This window comes from Heterocephalus glaber, unplaced genomic scaffold (assembly GCF_053883595.1).
Source record: "Heterocephalus glaber isolate CG9 unplaced genomic scaffold, H.glaber_assembly_v1.0 deba00001481, whole genome shotgun sequence".
NCBI classification, from domain to species: Eukaryota; Metazoa; Chordata; class Mammalia; order Rodentia; family Bathyergidae; genus Heterocephalus; species Heterocephalus glaber.
In genome coordinates, this window is record NW_028258317.1 from 34930202 (window position 1) to 34952501 (window position 22300).

The 22300-nt window shown below is 33.2% G+C and overlaps 1 protein-coding gene across 13 annotated transcripts in view; it reads right to left on the reverse strand.

The window, feature by feature from the left end:
- Positions 1–22300, reverse strand: part of Cntln (centlein) — a 553090-nt gene that overhangs the window by 303857 nt on the left and 226933 nt on the right. For all 13 annotated transcript variants that reach the window (XR_015440059.1, XM_087183859.1, XM_087183868.1 and 10 more), the window contains 2 exons: positions 17678–17778; positions 4973–5064 (listed from right to left, as the gene is read on the reverse strand). Coding sequence is in view for 12 of the 13 variants with exons in the window: in XM_087183859.1 (XP_087039985.1) it covers positions 4973–5064; positions 17678–17778 (193 nt within the window). In the remaining variant the exon portion in view is untranslated. The remainder of the gene's footprint in view (positions 1–4972; positions 5065–17677; positions 17779–22300) is intronic.

The window sequence follows — 22300 nt, forward strand, 5'->3', positions numbered from 1 at the left end:
TTCTTCAACATTCAAAAATCATTACAATATGATGACTAAATATAAAATAAACTACTGTGGCTGTTATGTGGCCCTTGGTTTATGCAATAAAAATTTTTTTCCAAAAAAATAAAGCCTGACAATATCACATATAAATTAAATTTTTCCATTTATTTCAATAAATACTGTTCATGTAGTAGGACACAGCAGTGGTAAAGTACACTTCTTGATCTTAAGGAATTTCAAAAACTGTTAAGAAAAGCAGATGTTTACATGTCTAAAGCTAATAAAGGAAATGCCCTAAATGTCCTAATTTTGAGCATCAAAAAATAGTAATTCTTAATCATGAGTACAAAAATTTTATGGAGAGGTTGATATAGATATAGATCTTGAAAAATAATAAGCACTACTATTTGTATGTATGCTTTACTATTTACAAAGTAGTTTCATGAACATAATCTCTCCTGATCATCTCAAAACCATGAGATAAGTAAAACTAACACTTACCTTTCCAGAATGGGAAATAGCGACCAAAAAAAAGAGATTCAGAAAACCTAAGTTATATACAGAGGTAAACTCCTACTTCGAACTGGAACTCAAAATCAGATATTGTACCCTATACTATTTCACAAGCCATCTGAGAAAAAAAGATACATATATATACATATATATGAAAAATGAACAAGAATTAAAGTCATATTGACTTTAAAAAGAAAATTCTATAGAACAGATACTTTTTTCTCCTATGTGTGTGGGAGGTTGGGAAAAACATGAAAGATTGCATGAGGTGCATGAAAGATTTGGTACCCAACTCTTTTACACCTCTGCCTATTTCTATGAATGAGATTCTGTTCTCTCTTCTCAACGTTAAGTTTATTGGAAATGTGGTAAAACGTGACAAAAAACAGTGTTGAAGGAAACAAACTCTGGCTGAATCTTTTTTATTTCTTCCAAATTATTCTACCTCCAACTTTTATTCTCAATTTAGTAAAATGCACTACAAACAAGGAATATTATCTCTTTATACTATTTATACTAGTATCTCTTTATACTACTTTATACTATTTTATACTATTTATACTAGTTTCCCTTGGTAGATCTTTAATCACTGCCCGCCCCATATAGTATATTTTGTTTACATATAATAAAATACTTTAGCAGGCTAAATTCAGGGTAGGGTAAGTAAAACAGACTCTTTTTAATACATCTTTTGTATAAACAATTACACATCTTTTTAAAATTGACTTTGGGAGTGGTAGAAAAAAATATGAACAAGCAGTGTGGTCTAGAGAAAATAAAATTTTAAGGCAAGTCTATATCTTACTTGCAGATCTCATTGCTTTAGATGCTAAAATATTTAATCTCTTTTACAATTAGTTTCCAATTCTGTGAGACAGGACTAGTAATATCTATCATGCAGATGTGTTGTATTAAACATGATAAACAACAAATCTGGTAGACAGTAAGTACTAAACAATTTACTATTTGCATCATCAATATTATTATTGTTTCTATTACTTTAAAATTGTTTCTATTACATGTACTATATATGGTAAATTAGCCTTTAAATAAACTCTATAGTTTTAATAAAAATAAAACGTTATGAACAAATGTGACAAACATTTTTTTTTGAGATAGGGTCTCACTATGTAGTCTAGCTAGCCTGGAACTCACTACATAGCTCTGGCTGGCCTGGAACTCACAGTGATTCTCCCACCTCAGCCTCCAAAGTGTTGGGATTATAGGTACACACCACTATTCCTGGCCCTGTAACAAACATTTAAGATTAGTTTTTTGTTTGTTTGTTTGTTTGTTTGGTACCGGGGATCAAACTTGGGACCTTGCACTTTTGAGGCAGGCACCGAAACCACTGAGCTAAATCCCCGGCCCTTAAATTGGTTTTAATTCTGGAAATCAGTATTTTTATTTTGACTAAAATCTATTTAAGTTTGGGTATAACTCATAAAATTTTTACATGTGTTGGGGCTCAGAGCACAGTAGGGTAGCGTGGCATACTGAGGACTGAACTGAAGGGTAATGGAAGGGTCTCAGAACCAGTCTTTCTGACCTTCTGCCTTCACAACTTTCACACTTCTTTCTCACCCAATCCGAGTCACAGAAACCAGAATTTCTCTTCAACCTAGCAGATCACTGAAACTAGAACTCTTCACTTCCTAGAAAGCCCTCCCTCCCTTCTTTCACCTTGAAGACCCTCATTTCAGAGGTGCTGCCCCATCCTATGGGAAAAAAATCTACACAGGAAGACCAAGAAGAACCCAAGTACACAGGCCTTTCTTGGGCTTTTCTCTCAGTCTATCACAATTAGACCATATCAATTTTTCAATCATAATTCGACACAGCTGTTCATTCTTTGCAGAACCTAAGCATAAAAATGAACAGTTCTTCCTAGGTCTTCATTTCTGAAGCCTCACACGTCACATAAAACTTTAAATGAATTTATTACAGTTTTCTCTTGTTAACCTGTCTTTTGTTATAGGAGTGTTGGCTGTGACTCTTATAATGGGTAACAAAAGCCATCACACCTTTCTGCCCCTATATATACCAACAGGAAAAAGCTTGCAGTATTAAAGTCTATTAACTGCCTAATACAAATCTATGTCCATACTTAGGAACTGGTCAAAATTATTTGTGTTTAAAATGGAAGACAGATAACAAAGCAAAGATATTACTTCTAAAGACTCTGAAAAGGGAAAACTCAAAGCACCTATTAAAGTGTTATTCAAGGTATACTCAAAAATTGCTGAACTGATTTTAAGAATGAAAGTCTGGGGAACTGTTAAAGGCATTCAGTTTGTGTGTTCCAAATCAGCTCAAGTACATACTTTCTTTTCAGTACTGAACTTTTAAAATAGCTTATCAAAGAAATGGCTCTTTTCAAAACTGAAACGGAACACCTGGCATTGTGAAGTGTGTGTGTGTGTGTGTGTGTATTAATTTGATGTCTGCCATAAAAATGTACCACGGAGTGGGGAGCTTAACAAAAACCTATTTTCTTATATTTTTAAAGTCTAAAATCCAGGAACAAGGTGTCAGCAAGCTTCATTCCTTCTGAGGCCTCTCTCCTTGCCTTGTAAACAGCCAGCTTTTCCTGTGTCACATGGTCTTCTGTCTGTTTGTGTGTCCTAATTTCATTTTCTTGTAACAATACCAGCATACTGAATTAGGGCCTTCCCTAATAACCTTATTTTAATTTAAGTACCTCTTTAAAGGCTCTCTCTAAATAGAATTCTGAGATTTAGGAGATTAGGACTTATAAGATTCAGGGGGACTTAATTCAGGAAGTGACAGTGTGAAATGTTAGTACATTATTTTTTTTAAAAACTGCTTCTATGTTTCATTACTAATATATGCAAATATAACTCTCATTACTATCTTTTACATTCATTTTGAATGAGTTTCATGTACATCCTTTTAAAATAAAAAAAAACAAATCTTAGGCTGGGGTATGGCTCATTGGTAGAATGTTTGCTGGCATGTGGGAGGTCCAAGGTTCCCCAGCATCACAAAAATAAATGAATAATAAAATAATGAAATCCAACCATAACTAGTTAAACTGTAACTGATACAACTTCACTAGATTAATATAAAATACAGCAACAAATTAGTGTGCTAATGTGACATATAGTTCAATGAAAATAATTCCTATTGGCTTTCTAGGCCTTAAAGTGGATTCGTGTAACCATTATAGTATTAGTCATTTATGGTGGTTAGAAGGAAATAATAGATTTCATTATGGTTTCTACTGTAGGGCAATAAAGAGTAACATATTAATGTATATGTACAAATAAAAAGCATTTAATATCTGGTAAACAAAATTATTTTTGAAACAAAGATAAGTTAATATAAACTATATGATATCCTACTTGATAGGAGATTTTTCAATTATTCATTATACCCTAAGATAAATGTAACTGAGAATTTTTTGTTCTTTATGTGATTATGTTAACCAGCTATGTGTCATGCAGTAATCCTGAGATGACAGCCTTTGTTACCTGACCATATGGCAGGTGTTAGAACTATTCAGGGAATCACATCAACTGTAATAAATTACTACATGTTCTATAAGTCAGTTCACAGCTGCAAGGAATATAAGGATGTATATTAATTTTTTGTTCATATATTTGTGAATTTCTAGCTTTCTATAAGTATTAAAGAGTTATTTAAAAAACAAAATGAATCCAGTGTGGTCAAATGACAGTTACAAAAATAAAGACTATTTTATGATAATTTAAAAAAACATTAATACAATTGACTCAACTTCATTGAACTTAAAAACAGCATATTTATATATAAAAGTATGAATTAAGTATAAAATTATAAAGATAAATGTTAACATTTTAAATGTATTTACTATTAATATATATTTACTATATATTTTACTATTAATGATACACACATTTTATTGTGACTACAAGGCTGATATGGGTGGTGTTATTAAAAGAAAACTATATTAAATATATAGTGTAAACTTTAATATAAAATGAGATGAGTCATATGTATTTTCAAGTTTAAAATTATACACATTTTACCAGTAAAATTAGTATGTTTGCTGTCATAGAGCTATACCATGCTCAGGTTTTTAGCTCAAATATATGTAAATATGGATGTTTGTTATCATATAAAATAGTCTCACCATGAACCATTCTCAATTTAAACTGCTCAGTTATAACTAATAAGAATATATAGTCTAAACTTTATTAACTTCTGTTGCTTTGATTCTTTCCATTTCATCTTTGACAATATTTTTAATCTATGTCAATGGGAGCACAAGTATTTACACATTTATTTTACTAACATTGATTTTTTTTACCCTATTTTGGCAAGCCAATGATTTTGAATTATGAATTTAAATTAAGGATTCACACAAGGTTTAAGTTTATGAGCACATATGAGCACTCATTTTAAAATATAATCCTTTATGTTAAAATTCAGATTTAACTTGTTAGGCTCAATATCGTAAAGATTACACTACCTTCTGTAAGGTCTGCTCCGACATTTCTTTCCCATTCTTCTCTGAAGTACTCTTCCTGACCCCATCATCTTCACGGCATCTAAAGAGTTGTTCTGGAAGGGAATAAATTATATATCATGGTACCTGATATACTGCTGAAACACTGTCCTGTCATTTTAAGAAACAGATTACTGTGGTTTTTCAATTGTAAATAATCTACTCTATTTTCTTGCCAAATGAGGAACCAAACAGTGACCTTTTCCAAGATTTTAAGTCATATAATTGTGTATCTTTGTAGTGTCACATTTTTTCTACAGTATTAAGATTTTCAAAAGTACAATAGGTATGTGGGTTAACAATGCTGTACTTTCATTCCCATTTTCATTCTTTTGTAGACTATTCCCTCTTTGCCTTAAAAGCAGAATTCTTTGCCTTTTTATCTACACAGTCACTACTAGTTTTGTTCTCTGGATCTTGTTCCCTGCCAGGAGGATCACAGTGACTGCTGAACAAAGCAAACAGTAACAGAATTAGGGTGGACTGAAAGTCTTAACACCCCCTACTAAAACCTTTTGTTCAAGTGAAAGATCATGCACTGGGCAGGGTAACCTGTAAAAATCACAATTCTAGAAAAACTGTTAACTTCATAACAAATAGAAATCTAGGTATATGGGTGAAGTTGTCTCTACAAATCATTCCAAAACTGGCTATGCAACTTACTTTCAAAACCTTTCCAACCAAGTAAAAATCTGCAAGTAACTTAACAACTTTAAAGGAAAAAAGTAATCATAAAATATCTTCTAATATTAAAATTAAAATTCATCAAAACCTAAAACTCTTTTTCTTATCAGATAAATTAGTGACAAATTTAATGTTTTCTTACTGAATCATTTTGGAAACATAACATTTAAAAATGGGGGCAAAAACAATACATAAAGCTGAAAGGATACATCTCTATGTTAGACTGAGATGATTTGACTTTCAAGTATGCTTGACTGCTGTAGGTCAGTGTAAAACTTTGATTTATCAACAAAGGAAAAGGAAAATAATATTATTCTCTGTAGAGTAGAAATCCTCTTGGTATAAACAGTAACTAACAAGTTTGTTAGAGTGAATTAGGCATTTCTTTTGTCTTTGAAACATGACACACCCAATTAAAACTTCTGTACTCATGAAATAAATAGAACACTATCCTAGGGATAATAAAAGCTAGAATAGGTAAGATTTTCAACTTAGGGAATAAGTACCTTTACCTTGATAATAATCTATCAGTTCCCAAGTTTCTTTTTCTAATCCCCTAACACCATGGTGCTGCATTCATTTACAAGGCTCTTTCAGCAGTACAGAAATAATATGCAAATGTGATTCATCTGTGCTAGTCATTTAAATATCTGCTACCGTTGTGAAACAGTTACTATTAAAAATAAGATAACAGTCCTATGTTCAAAAAGCATGGATGTCTAAAAATATCTAATAAACAATAATACCTAATAAACACTAAAGATTAATTTTAAATTACTGTCTTTGCAGTTGTTTTAGTCCTGGATGTGTGCAAGGCCCACTGATGGACTGGCTAACTATGTTCATCTGTGGCTATTTGCTGAAAAGTTTGTTTCTCACCTTCTTAGATTTTATAAAGAATATCCAAGCAGTTATGCCCAGGGCGTGATAAGGAACAAAGACCCACTCTCTATCTCTTCGTTTTTACTCTTTGAGATCTCAGAATTGAATTTGGGAAATGAACCAAGAGGAACCATTTAGAAATGTATAATTCTGTTCTTTTAGTGACCAAGTATTTTACTTTATAGAGATATACTGTCAATACTTCAGGGTATCTTTTAATGTTTTGTTTTGGAGACAGGGTCTCGCTATGTAGCTCAGTCTGGCCTTGAAATCACTAAGTAGCCCAGGCAGACCTGAAATTTGCAGTGATCTTCCTGCCTCAGCCTCCCAAGTTATGGGATTATAGGTGTGCTCTAATACACTTGACTATATTTAGTTTTAAATGCTTTAATTTTTAATACTACAAAAATGCATTTTGCTTTATATTCTTTCTAGGAGTTTCTCCTCCATTTTTCCTTTTTATCTTTATTTATTCATAAATGTTTAAACTTACTCAATTTCCTATATTTTTTAACCCTATTGGCTACTGTAGAGGCAAAAGGAATTCTTCCTTCTCCCTCTGAAGGCTCAAAACTTTAAGGCTGCTGAAATAAACTGACAATAGACAGATTAACAGGAAAGAATGTACACTGATTAATATGCACATGTGCAAAATAAATAGGACACACATGTGTAAATACTGAATAGTTTCTCTGGTGTGAGAAACTGAAAGTGTAACTAAGGATTAAATGTATAATAGGTAATGTGAAATAGGAAGAAAAGGGGCAAAGGGGAAGGAAGTGGGAGGGCTAGGGGAAAGGATAGAAGGGAATGGGATTAATATGAGAAAATGGAAAAATAGGAAGAAAATCTTTGTAAATAGGGAGGACTGAAGGGGTTGAAGGGAGGGCTGGGCAAGGGTGAAAAATAAGAACCAAGAGGGACTTTGTAAAGGTGCAAATTTTCAATGATGAATGTCATTATATTGTATACCTAAAATGTACCATTGATTAGAATGAATAATCGATAATGTAAAATAGGAAGAAAAGGTCCAAAGGGGTAGGGGTAGTGGGAGGGGCAGGGGAAAGGAAAGGAGCGAAAGGAAAAAATGATGAGAAATGGAAAAAATGGAAATAAAGTCTTTGTAAATAGGGAAGGGTGGAGGGCATGAAGGGAGGGCTAGGAATGGGGAAAAAATAAGAACCAAGATGCATTATGTAAAGGTACAAGTTCTCAATGAGAAATCTAATTGTGTTGTATACCTACAATGTACCAATAAAAGAATTTAATACAAAAAAAAATATGCACATGTGCACTGGAGCCATACAAAATATGAAAACTAAAAAATGGGCCAGATAATTAAAACTTCAATACCTCCTCACAGGGTAAAAGGAAACAGAAGGAGGAGCTGTAGGCAGTAAGTGATTTTTAGGTGAACTGGGCCTGAACAAGAGACCTTAGCCTGGGACAAAGGTGAAAGATACCCCTCCATTACAACAAAGATTGTTTTACCATGCAGGTGGTCTCCCAGGTGTCAGTCTTCAAAAGAACACATGATACCTTTAGTGTAAAAAGATAGACACCTTTTAGTCTTCTTTTCTATGAGTTAATCTTCCATGGTTAATGAGATTTTAGGAAGGGAGCCCCGAGACAATTACACCTGGTTTCTTAAAAAATATCCCTTCACTCAAATAAGCAAACTTCAGAGACAGCCTCTACCTGAGCTTGGAAGCTGGAAACCAGGGAAGGTTGGAGAAACCTTGACTCTACACAGCTCCTCAAGCCTTGCAATTTCCCTTAGTTCAAAGTGGGTAGCACATCAAAACATACTTTAAGGGTGCTGCTTCCTGAGCCCCAAAATTACATGTAATAATTAATCTAGCTTCTCCAGCTTTTTACTGCTTAGGTTTCCTTTTAGATGATTTCTCTTTTAAATAATATTAACACACTATTTTGAAAAATTTATCTTTTTTCCTGACCTTATATGATGCTCCCCATACAAACTTCTTTAAAATCTATTTGTTGGCTGGGGACTTAGCTCAGTGGTTCCGTCACCTGCCTTGCAAGCACAAGGTCCCAAGTTCGATGCCCGGTATCAAAAAAAAGGAAGTCTGTTTGTCAAATCATTTTGTGAGATTAAGAAAAGAGAACAGGTGTCATTGTGTACATGGGCAATTTCTTTTTAAAAATACTGCTACTTTTATATCACTTTCAGAAAAAACAATAGCCACAGTGTGCAGGTTTTATTTGTGATTATATAGAGAGATATATTTGATATTCGTCTCCAATTCTTGACACAGAGCTTCTAAAACTCTTGGAATTTTCTGGGTAACATGAGGTTTTTTTGTTATTCATGAGAGCTCTTTTCAAATATACCAGAATTTATACTAATAACATGTTACTTGGTGGGCACATATACATATACAGCTTCAGAACGGAAACTGGTTGCCAGAGGCACTCGCTTTTGACTTTAAGAGTTGAAACATTCAGTTGCGTTTCTCCCATACCTGGCTCTACACATCTCTTCTCTTTAGCTGTTTTTGAGGTGAACCCTGTATAATAAACTGGTAGTAGTAAATAAAGTCCTTTGTAGAGGCATTAAAGCAAACTACCAAATCTGCCTGCAGAAGTGGTTAACCCCAATTTATAGGTGATTGATAAGAAATAATGATGGACGTGTCAAAGGCATCTGAAGTGGGGGCACATTTTTAGAACTGAAACCTTTAGCTGTGCACCAGTTCCAAGTATTCAGAATACTAATACTAAAATGACTATAGGACACCCATTTAGTGTCCAGAGCAGTGGTAGTGAACCTGTGGCACATGTGCCACAGCTGGCTGTTTATTATCATTGAAAGCTCTAAAAGGTTTGCCATCACTGGTCTAGAAAATCAAAGAACAGTTTGTTAGGTAGAGGAAAAGACCCCAACTAGTGTTAGAGGTGTGAATAAAAACAACTTGTAGTACTGTTTCAGATAAATGAACTAGGAATAATGCAATAATTAGTAAGGCCTGCCATGAAAAAAAATTATGAGGGGTGTGTGTGTGTGTCTGTGTGTGTCTGTGTGTGTGTGTGTGTGTGTTTTATTAGGGATTGAACACAGGGCCTTTGCACTAAGCTACATCCTTAGCCCTTTCAAAACATTTTTTTTTTGAGACAAGGTCTTGCTAAGTTGCCCAGGCAGGGCTCAAATTTGTGAACTTTCTACCTTAGTTTCTCAGAATACTGGATTATAGGTATGCAGCATTTTAAAAAAATTTTTTGTGTTAGACATTGTCTCCTTGGGCAAGATAAAAGTGAATCAGTCAACTGCAAATGGAACCCATATCCTATCTCCTCTGAAAAATGACTACTAGTCAATGAAAAAGCAAGAGGTAAGTTCTGCTTCTGGTAGATAGGATAGAGTATCAGTTATCCCATGTGACTATTCATCTGAATACGACTGTTATACTTGGAACATCTTCAATGAGACTCAACCTATCCTTTTTTGACTTTACCTAGAAAGAAGTACTGGGAAAAAAATCTACTTCATCAGTAAAAGTTGAAAGAGAAGTAGTCCATTTTTGTTACCAGCCACAGATAGTCTGAAACGATGTCGTCAGGACAATGAAAAGTATCTTTTTCCACAAAGAAAGGTGGGAAAACAGGAGGATAGGTAGGATTCATTGTTTGTTTTGCTTTTCCATTTTTTGTTGTTGTGAATGTAAATCTCACCCAATAAATAGTCTTCTTGGCCTTAAAAATAAAATGTCATTAATCAGGGGTCCTTGATTCCATTAATTCACAGGGTTGGGTTAGAGAGATCTGAATGTACTATCATCAATTTCTTTAGTGTGAAAGTTATATGATATACTCTTTTGGAACTTTTGTGCTACTTCTTTAGTTTATAATGTTTAAATATTTAAAACTGTTTTCTACTTTTAAGTATTTAAATTATCTTAGTTTTACATTTTAATGACTTAGCACTGCGAAGTTTAACTCTACGTCTTTCTGGTTTCATGTATATTTCATGTTACAAGTTATTTGGTTTAATTCATTTATTTTTATTTCAATTGATTTTATATTTCTGATGTTAATACTTTTATTTCTTCAAAAATAATTTCTTCATCTTAAATTTTGTTTTTAATCTATTATTTCATTAGTTATGTTATATATGTGTGTCTATATATATACATAGACACACACATAGTTCACAAAAAAATGCATACATCAGGAAAAGAAAAACTTGTATTAGTATTTTAAAACTAAATTTATTGAGACATCATGAGATTAATACAAGTTACCTTTGGCCTCTACAATTACAAGAGGTGCTCAAAGTGGTGGCCACGAGCTTCCAGACATTTACTAGTATGGTGAACTGCTAAAGTATGTATATATTTTTTTGGTGGACTCTGTATTTAATGTAATAACTAAGAGGAAGCATGACCTTAAGCATAACAGCAGTGACTCCCAAAACTATATACATCATTTATGTATATACACATATTTATATTTTATATGTACAGTGTATATAGAATATACTGCAAATACACACACACACACACACAAAAACAACAAAAACAGACTTTGATAGGAAGCTGCCCCACTGGAACTAACATACACAACTCTCTAGGAATATTAAATAATTAAGCAGATTTGGGGTATTATCTTGCAGATATTTTTATTCCAGATTGGAAAAATATGGCTAAGCACATAAATGAAAAGGCCAGAAAGGTAGGCAAGGGTTAGATAACAATAGGATAAAGGATTTGGGGCTTTATTGTATCACTAGGAAGTCACAGAATAAGCAAGTAATATTAGTTCAAGAAGTATATATCTTAAGACTAGCGATAAAGGAAATGAATGCTTTCATGCTAGGTCAGATAGCAATTACAAGCAGTATAAAGCAAAGCTGCAGTCTGACTTTCCCTTTCTTTATAAAATGTAATACATGAATTTAGAACAAATGTTTATTCTCTTTAAATTTTAGGTAAAAGGTACATTCTCAATAGATTAATGACTATGCAGTATATTATCAATATAAAGAATTATTTAATATCAATTATTCTAAGAATATCTTGACATACTATAATTGAAATTTTTGGCTTTATTTGAAAAAACTTGAACATATTTGAAAGTGTTCCCTTAACATCTCTAAGTTAAAATAAAATGACTATTTCCCAAGATCTGATTTTTTTTCTCATCAGGTTCTTTTGGGTTTGTATTCATTTTCAATCTTTATTTAAAACTAAGTAAACGAGATATTTACTAGAAATTCTAAACTCAAATTGTATGCTGCCCATCTATTACGAAAGCCCTTGTCACAGTTTCTTTGTTGCTGAGACAGAATACCTGACACCCCAAGTTAAAGGAGGAAAGGTTTATTTTGGCTCACAATTTGTAGAGGGTTCAGTTCATAGTTAGCTGGCTCCAAGGCAGGGTAGCATGGCAGAGGAGCATCACAGAGGAAAAACAGTTTATGGTGGGCAGAAGGCAGCAAAGCAGTAAAATTGCGAAGCAGCAGCAAGCAACAAGTGACAATGATAGCAGCCCTTTTGCTGTCTCTTATATTTTATACAGGCTATCCACCCTTAAGGCAGATAGCAGTCACCCTTAATTCTAGCATCACACTAAGAATCAATCCCAGTATCATATGCTTGATTTTAGCATTACACATCATAGATCCAGCCACCTCTGAAGAGCCCCACCAATGACTCCATGAAGCTTTGGGAACACATCTAGATACATGCCATAAGAGTCCTAATGTTGCCTTTAAGTAAAATTCATTGCCAATAGTCTAAAATTTGCAATCCATTCTTACAATACCAGATACTTTTAAGCAGACCACTGAGAAAGCCATATACTTGCAATATATACTAACATCTCATATATTTTTTCTCATTGGTTTATACTTTTAAATCATACAATGGCAGATTACTCAGCAACTTCTTAATACTTTCTCTACCTTCATATATAGAATATAAATTCCCTACTCACACTTGTGATAAAGATCAAGGAGTCTAACTCCTGGTCAATTGCTGAGTGTGACTCTTCAGGATGGACAGAAGATAATTCCAAAGGCTTTATGTGGCAGGCCTGGAAGAGGAGAGCTGATTTCCTCCAGCCAGACTTAGTACACAATCAACAGACTGCAGTTTCTTAAGGAGTTATAGTCAAGAGGTTGAGGGGCTTTCCCAGTCCAGCACCTAAGAGCCCCTGACCAGGCCGACACCATCTGGATCCCTACCCTAAGTGCTTCAGTTTGGAAGACTCTTTAACCAGGGCCCTTTAGTTGAAGCTTCTGAAGGTCTCTTTGCAGAGACCTCCTTAAGAAGCAGAGACCCTCCTAAGAAAACTTGAAGACATTTTTTTCTCATTGAAACCTATTCTGACTCTGAAAATTTTTCTTTTCTGTCCCCCCCACAACTAGATTCACAAAACTACAGCCTTTTATTTGGAGCTCCTACAACAGTGAGACAACCCTCATAGCTGTGCGATGGGAGAAAACGGAAGATAGGGATTTAGCACTTTCTCCATTTCAGCTTGTCTATAATATCTCAGTAAGTGATCAAAGGCAATGGTAACTTTCATTTTGGCTTACTGTCTTAAATTAGCTACCCACACGTCCAGCCACTCAGGTCTCTACAGTTTAACTAAGCTCTGGACACAGATACTGTGGAATTGCATTAAAGATTCATTATCTCATGAATTCTAATTATCAGTAAAAATACACTTAGTGTGGTAGGAACTTAAGATGTTCAAGTAATATAACTAGAGGAGGTTAAACTGATTTAAGAAGAAAGGTGATGTTTGTTTAAAGGAAGGGCATGGTTAACTTATAATACCATTATAAAAACAACTAGGGAGAATAAAGCAGGAAATAAGAAAAATGCATATATGTATGGAGAGAGGTTACTATTCATATAGATTTGCAATTTAACCCAGGGAAAACATGTTCAATAAAAATAAAAGTAGCCCAGAAGGACTAGATTTACCCTTCCATGGGCAAAAACTGAACAAAATATATGAAAAAAACAAAAAGCTTTCAGACAGTAAGCATAACGACTATCAGCTCTAAAAGGGCAAACAAATGAAGTCAGTATTATAACTACTCCAGTTTACTCCCTAAAGAGCTTCCAGCTACAGCACAGGAATGTGGAATGTATGTGAAGTCTAGTAACCTTTCTGAACTAAGAAGACAAGGCCCTGGAATCCAAGAAAACTAAGAAAGCTAGAGTTCGAGGGGCAAAGTACCACAGAAGACAGATTTGCTCAGAGAGCTCTGAAGATCCACAGAGGGTTCTCCTCAGTTCTTCAACTAAGTATGAATTAGCACACTCTGTGAGAAAGCTACTAAGGTTCAAGGAAAAAAATCCATCCAAAAGGACTAGAGGAAATAATCTCCAAAGGTCAAACAGGCCCGGAGTACTTCATACTCCCACCAGAAGAGAGATAGAGAAAAAAAGATACAATATATACAAATCAAAGATAATGACAGAATTGTCATCAGAAACAATTTAAGCCAGAAGATAACAGAATAAAAAAATTTTAAGTACAAAAAGCAAAAACAAAATCTACCCATATAGAATTTCATACTCAAACAAAATATATTTCAAAAATGAAAAGAAAATAGATTTTTTTTCAAGTGTACAAAAGCTGAAAGAATTCATCACCAGCCCATGTAGACTACACAAAGTATTAAAAGAAGGCCTATTGGCAGAAAGAAAATAACACCAAATGAAAATACAGATTTACAGAGAGAAACGGAAAAGAGCAGGGGTGTTTCTCAGCAAAGAAATATGAGAACAACTAGGCTTGGTTAGATTCAAGGCTCTTGGCTGATGCCAGACAAAAATTTGAACTGATGGGCCATCCTTTTTAGAAGAGGAAACACTCTCTAGTAGATGGAGTATATAGTACATTTAATAAAACATAGATGTAAAATCCTACCTGAAAGAAAACACAATTTTAAAAAGAACTTACAAAAAAACCCAAATTAATAAAATATAAGCTCAGAAAGAGATAATAAAGCATCAAAGGAAATATTTGAAGAGGACTAAAAACATGACTGAAGACTTAACAGAATATTAGAACAAACGAAAGAATATACAGTTAAAAATTCAATTGCTGATGAATGAAATTCTTGAGATGACAGAAGAAACTACAGAAGAAAAGATAAAGATTAAGAGAAAAAAATTCTTTTGATGATACTGGGGATTGAATTCAGGGCCTTCACACTGAACTACATCCCCAAGCCCTTTTTATTTTATTTTTTTTTAATTTTGAGACAGAATTAAAAGAAAGTAGATATGAAGGTCAGAGAAAAATAATCTAACATAAAGATAACTAATGTCCTTGAACTAGAGTAAAAAAACCAGAAAAGAATACAAAAATACATGTAAAATTCCTTGGAAACTGGAAGATTCTACAAATAATAAATGCAAAGATTTTCCAGGAAAGTGATCTAGAATATTTTATAACAAGATATATTTTATTTAAAACTTTCACTATTAAGCTGTAAAACGTAAATCTTCAGGCATGTACTTCACAAAAGCAAGTTACATCCAAAACAGAGGGGATAGAAGGAGAAAGACACCATGCCATATCACATGTCACAGAACTCTCCATTATAAAAATGAATAACATCTAGAAAGTTCTGAGGAAAAGAAAGTATGACCCAATAAAATTATACCCAGCCAGTTTATCCCCTAAATACAAAGACAGTTGATACATATTTTCAAACATGTAGACTCTTATAATATGGCTGTTTTGATTCCTTTGAAAAAAAGAATACTTTCAATTATATTTGGTAACCAAGAAACACATAAAAATAAGGAACTCATAAATTAAAATGTCATGACTTTAAAAAATGAGTACTGAGTCCATAATATATAGTAATAAGACTTTAACATTCAGGAAATTAGTATTACTGTGCTATATACAGTTATAGACACATTTTTTAAAACATAATTTAATGAACAAAACTCAAGATGTATGGGAAACAAAAAAAAAGTTTTACAAAAATGATGGGGTTTTCAGCTGCATAGCAAGATGCTAATTTTAATTGCCCCTAAAATTGAAATACAGTGGTATCTTGGTTTACAAACACTTGTTTACAAACAATTTGGCTCATAAACGAGCATTTAGCAAACTTTTGTTTTTGTTTGCAAACTGCATGGGGTGACAAATACGACCGCAGTCATCTTTCCCACACAAACACAAACATGGCCATCTTTTCCAAAATCATATAACAAATTAAGTTCATGAACCAAGGTACCATCATACTTTCAAAACAGTAATTGTACCTTCAATGTTTTTGTAACATTTATATTTGAACATAAAGGGACTTTTTAGAAATTAGTATCTCTCAAATTGAGATATTTATCTCAAGTAAAACAGCTCATTTACCTTTACCTGAAGTTTCTTTTTATTTGATTAGCTCCAAATATATATAATACATGTAAGTTTCTTTTTAAAATAGCATCTATTGGGATATTCTTTTTAAGTAATTAAGCTTCTTTCTATGTAACTATTAAGAGGTAGTTGTGTGATAATTAATATTAAAATTTTTGATTTTTACTTGGTTGTGAACTAGCTTTTTTATTGCTTTAATGTCTGCATGTTAATAATGAAGTTATTATTTTTTAAGTAATTAAAGAATAAAGTCTTAGAAATCCCAATAGCTAAGAGGTAAATAGAAAGCAATTCAAGCTAGGGATGTAGCTCAGCCACATAGTACCTACCTAGCAAGTGCAAGGTCCTAAGTTCAACCCCTAGTAACAACAACAACAAAAAAACAAAACGAAAGAAAGAAATTCCAATGGAAGAAGACAGAGAGGATACAGGAAAGAGTAGGAGTTTATAATGGGAAAAAACAGTATTTCAGAAGGCAATAAGGAAGTAAGCTTGAAATATGATAACTTAAAGGTGTAAAATAAAAGGGTTCAAATATAGATTTTGACAAGTCACTAGTGACCTAAGTAAGAGTAACAAGAACAATAATTGACATAAAAGCCAGAAGAAGAATGTTATGGTCATTATTTAAATGCCAGAAGGCTCCCTGTCTTAAAGACTTGGTTGCCAGCTGATGGGCAGTTGGCAAGTGATTGGATCATGAGGACTCTAAATTTAACAGCAGATCTTAAATTGCTGCCTTTTGGGGAGGCTATAGAAACAGGAAGTTTGGTCTGTTTCAAGGGAATAGATCATAGGGGTGTAACCCTGGGGTCTATAGCTAGTTCCTGACTTGTTCCTCTCAGGCTCTTTCTCTCTGGCAAGGCTATCTGCCATGACAGACATTCTGCCCTGCCACAGAACCAGAGCAATGCAGCGAGCTGAAACCTGTGAAACTGTAGCTCAAAATAAACCTTTTAACCCTTGAGTTGATTTCTTCCCAGTATTTTATCATAGTAATTAAAAAAAAACAAATGAACACAGGGTAAGTTAAAAGTAATTATTTAGTATAAATGGTCAACAACTGAAAGTATAATGGCAATCCTTAGGCTGCAACAGGTTACATTTTTTAAAAATCCTATCATATCAAACTTACTTTTTCTAATGAGGTACTGAGGTTGTATAATAAATACAGGTATCTTAACTTTTAATGAACAAATAATCTTAGATTTGGAGCACTGATATATTCCTTATAATTGAACAGATTCAGGCTACTGGTCAAGGAGTTTATAAATTTGAAGTCTTCCAAAGTTTTCTTCTAGACTAAGATTTTGATTGCAGGAAAATAGATGACAGCTAAATGATATCAAATAATAAATGTAAAGTCAAAAAAATATATAAATGAATCACTAATGTTGAATGTAACTCTACACTGTATTGCCTATAAAACTATAAATGAACATTAGTAGGAAAACTATCAATGAACAATAAAAGTGAGGGTTTTTTCTTCTTATACAATTTCTCTTTGTATTTTTTAATAAATTATAAGGCTTGCCCAAAATAGGAATTTTAGGTGTTCACTCTATTTATTTGATTTTTTCTCATGAAAGATAAAAATGTTAATGACTTATTAATGAGTAATGTGATAAAGAAAGAGAGGTAAGAAATTCTTATAAGAAATTGAAACCATAACTTCATGAATGAGATAATTTAATAATGTCTGTGTTAAGTATATATTTTCATAAAAATTACCTTCTCTTTTCTCTGCTATACATCTATTCAATTCTTGTATTGTTGTCTTATCAATAGATATATGTACTTTAAGTTCATCCAATTCTTCTTGAAGATTCATTCTATGAAAATTAAAGAAATAAAAAGGTTCATAAATATCTCAGTTGGAGAATAATGTAGCAAAGAAATAAAAGTAATAGATATTTTTAAATCCATAGAACTGAAAATGGTAAAATAAAAGCAAAAATATATCCATATTAACTAACCCTAAAAATTGCAATTAAATTTTAAAGAGGATCTAGAAAAAAAGTTTTAAGTAAATGATTTTTGTTAACTTTATTGTAATAAACATGTTAGATATCTAAAATTTAGACAAACACAGGTATGATTTTAAAAATCATGCCCTGAGTTGTCTAGTCACTTCATAACCTGCAGATATACTCGATAAAAAGTAATTAAAAATGTTACTACATACCACTGAATGAAGTCATAGTAAATCTCCAGATGCTCAATGAAAGCAAAGTACCTTTACCAGTACATTGCCATTGACCTACCATGGTGAGTATTTGAACTTGATCAAATACTGTGCAGTGTACCTCAGACTCTGCAATCTGAGTGGAAATGGAAATTTACAACCAAGACCCTACATGGGGCCATGAGGCAAGACTGGTATTAACTAAAAGAAGTTAGAGGACAAAAATTTGTTGAATGAAAACCTTAATATCTCAGCTTATCTAGTCAGGGTTCCATTGAAAAGAGCCCTTCCATCTCAATCAGTTTGAAGGAAGGACAGAGTCAACCACATGAGGTCAGAATCCTAAGCTCATATTACTAGGTTCAAAATTGAGCCATATAGATTTATAGAAACATAAAGAATCAGCAATAATATCAAAACTGGTATGGCTAGTGTATAGTAGAGGATGCCAACTGACACAATCTTCTTGCTATAGTTTGGATTTCAAATATCCTCCAGTATCTCATGTGTTAAAGTTTATTCCCTAGGATGGTGCTACTGGAAGGTGGTAGAGTCTTTTAAGACATGGGCCTAGAGGAAGGCCTTCAGGTCACTGGAGATACGCCTTTGAAGAAGACTATGGAGCCCTGGTCCCTCCCGCTTTTTCTTTCCCTTCCCAGCTGTGAGGTGAAATGCTTTTCTCCAGCCTGGTCCAGCCATGATATCCTGCTTAACCCCAGCCAATAAGAGCAACTGATCATGACTAAAACTTCTACAACTGGAAGCCAAAATAAATCTTTTCTCTTTATAAGATGACTATCTGATAATTTTTATAACAATAGAAAGCTGGCTAACATACACCCTTCAAAGGGAGATTTTCATAACTAAGAAAATGGATAGAAGAAACACCACCAAAAAAGTAATTCTCAGTGACGTTAAACTTGGCAATACCAATACATACATGAATAAGTTGGGAACCATAAATGAGTCTACATATCACACTGCTCAAAATAGGAGAATGTACAACAAGAAAAAGACATAACAGAACAATTCAAAATTATTTTTATAATTAACTTTAAGAGTTTTTAAAGATAAAATATGATAAACATACATTTAAGAAGAACAAGCATTATGAAATAAAATGAAGAAAAATAATCAAATAAATCTAGAAATACTAAATAAAACAATAAAAATAATGACAATAATTGAAATTAAAAGCTCAATGGGTAGATTAAGTAGCACATAGAAAAAGAAAAAGTGGTAAAATGAAGGACTACATAAAGAGACAAAAGGAAAATAGTAGAAGTTTATGAAGTGTGTTCGAATGAAAAGTCCTGAAAGCAACCAATACAATATTTTCAAGGAAAGAAGCGACAAAAGGGCAGTGTGAGATAGAGGACAATAGTCCAAATACAAATCATAAAATAGATGAATTAATAGATTAAGAGAAGAAACAAAAATCTGCAAGCAAAATAAGTAAAACTATACTCACACTTAGAAACACGTTGGTAAACTACAGAATATCACACAAAACAATCTATAAATCAGCCAGATTGGTAAGAAAAATCACAACTTTGGAATAACAGCAGACTTTTCATATGAACATGATAACCAAGAAGTATTATTTCCACATGTTATGACTTACTATTCATAGATCTTAAATGAAAGAATATATTTTAGAAAGAAAAAACTCAAAAGCAAGATATGAAAAAGTAGGCAATGAAGATGAAAGACAATGGCAAATATGTACACAATACCAAATAAACATGTATTATGTAAAGCAATCATAACGATAGGCAAAAGGAGTTGAAGCTAAAATAAAGGAGAACTACAATTCTAGATTACAACATAATATAAAACTAAGGGAGAGATCAGAGTTAAAGCATTTAAGATCTTTGTATTGTAAGAAAATAGAGGGCCGGGGATTTAGCTCAGTGGTTCCGGAGCTTGCCTTGCAAGTGCAAGGTCCCGAGTTCGATCCCTGGTACCAAAAAAAGAAAACAGAAATACTGATGAATTTCAGACTTTGTCATATATCTGATGTACATTATAATCTCAAGAATAATCATTTATCAACCTGGGATACAGCACATTGGGATACAGCACAGCAGTAGTCTGTCTAGCATGCCTAGTTTCAAACATTAGCAATGAAAATAATCATTTAAAGAATGAAAAGTAAATATGAAATTTATTAGGAGGTCATGACAAGAAGCAAAAAAATGTAGTTAATCAAATTAAAGCAAGAAAACCATTTTTAAAAGAATATAAAAACTAAAATATAAACTAGACACGGTGGTCTTCTCAGCTACTTGGGAGGCTGAGGCAGCAGAATCACTTGAGTCCAGCCTGGGCAACATAATAAAATCCTGTCTCAAAAGCACTACATAAAATAAAATACACACTAAGAAAAATGCCCAGTACTAAAAAAAAAAGCTAGTCATTAAATAATTCACTAGGAAAATCCTAAAAATAATACATAAAAGCAAGCATGATTCTCAAAGGTAGAAAGGAAGAGATAGAATAGAACCTCAGCAGTAGAAGTATACCACCAGAAGTGTAACTCAGAGCAGTGAGTTCCTTGGGTTTTCATTTTTCCCAAATACCCCAAACTAGGTAATAGAGAAGAAACCAACAACCCAGAGATGATAACAGACACAGACCAAAAAAAGCCTCCATGAGCATCAGCTTTCTCTAGTCAAAAACCAGGAAAAGAGCAGACAACCAGGACAGAGATTTCATACACAGCCATACAACACTGGAGAAAAAATGAAATAAATGAAACAAAGCCTTGATCCCTGTCAAGGAAAGCAGAGTAAGAAGCCTAGACTTCACCTCCAGCAGCCAGTAACCCTGCACACTCCCTTCAACTCGGTATCAGCAGAGGTAAAGTTTACAGGTTAGACTCCCAACTCTTCCTAGAAGTGACAGGTGACCCTCTACTTCAGGAATAACATCATTAGAGGCATGTGAAAATAAAGATTTCACCAAGATCCAAATAACAGTCCAAACAATAGTCCAAGGACCAGGAGACAATTTAAAAAATAAATCACCAACCAAGAACCAGAAAAATCTCAACTTGCAAAGAACTCTTTTATTGTTCCCCTCTCTTGCTACTGGGGATTGCAGCCCAGGACAGTCTACGACTAAGCTATATCACCAGCATCATCATCCTCATCATCACCATATATATATATATATATATATATATTTTTTTTTTGTACCAGGAATCAAACTCGGGACCTTTTGCTTGCCAGGCAAGCAGCAGAACCACTGAGCTAAATCCCCGGCCTATCCTTTATATTTTTATTTTGAGACAGTCTCATTAAGTTAATCCAGTGTCCTTGAACTTGAAAACTTCCTGCCTCAGCCTCCAGAATAGTCAGGTTTACAGGCATGTCATCACCTGGCTTCAACTTATGAATAACTCAAAACTCAACAATAAGAGATAAATAATTTTAATCTATTTTATAATCAACATTTTAAAAACAGGAAATAGATTTTAAGACTTTCATGAAAGAAGATATAAAGACAAAACATAAGCACATAAAGTACAATCAATACCATTAGCCATTATTAACATGGAAATTAAATCATAATGAGTACCAATACATCTATTGAAATAATTTTTTAAAAAATACTGACAACACCATGAGTTGACAAGGATATTGAGCAAGTGCACTCTCATGAATTCTTACTGGGAATGAAAACAGGCTTGCTACTTTGGAACATTCTGGCAATTTCTTTCAGATATATATATATATATATATATATATATATATATATATATATATATATTGACCACATGATCCAGCAATGCAACTCCTGGATGTTTACTTTAAAGAATCAACAAATTGTGCTGACACAAAACCTGCTTTACTGATAATAGCAAAAAAGCAGCTTTACTGATAATTGCACAAAACTAGAAAAAATCTAAATGTTCTTCAGTAGCTAAACTGTGGTATACCCATACAATGGAACACCATTTAAAAATAAATAAGAACAAACTGGATGACCCAGCCTGAATGAATTTTAAAGGCACTGAGTGAAAACAGCCAGCCCTCAAACAGTTACAATCTGTATGATTTTATGCATATGAAAAGGGCAAAGCTACAGACAGGGAGAAAAAATTAATGTTTTCCAAGTGCAAAAGTGGTGAGAGGACTGGACTACAAAAGAGCAAAATGAGAAAA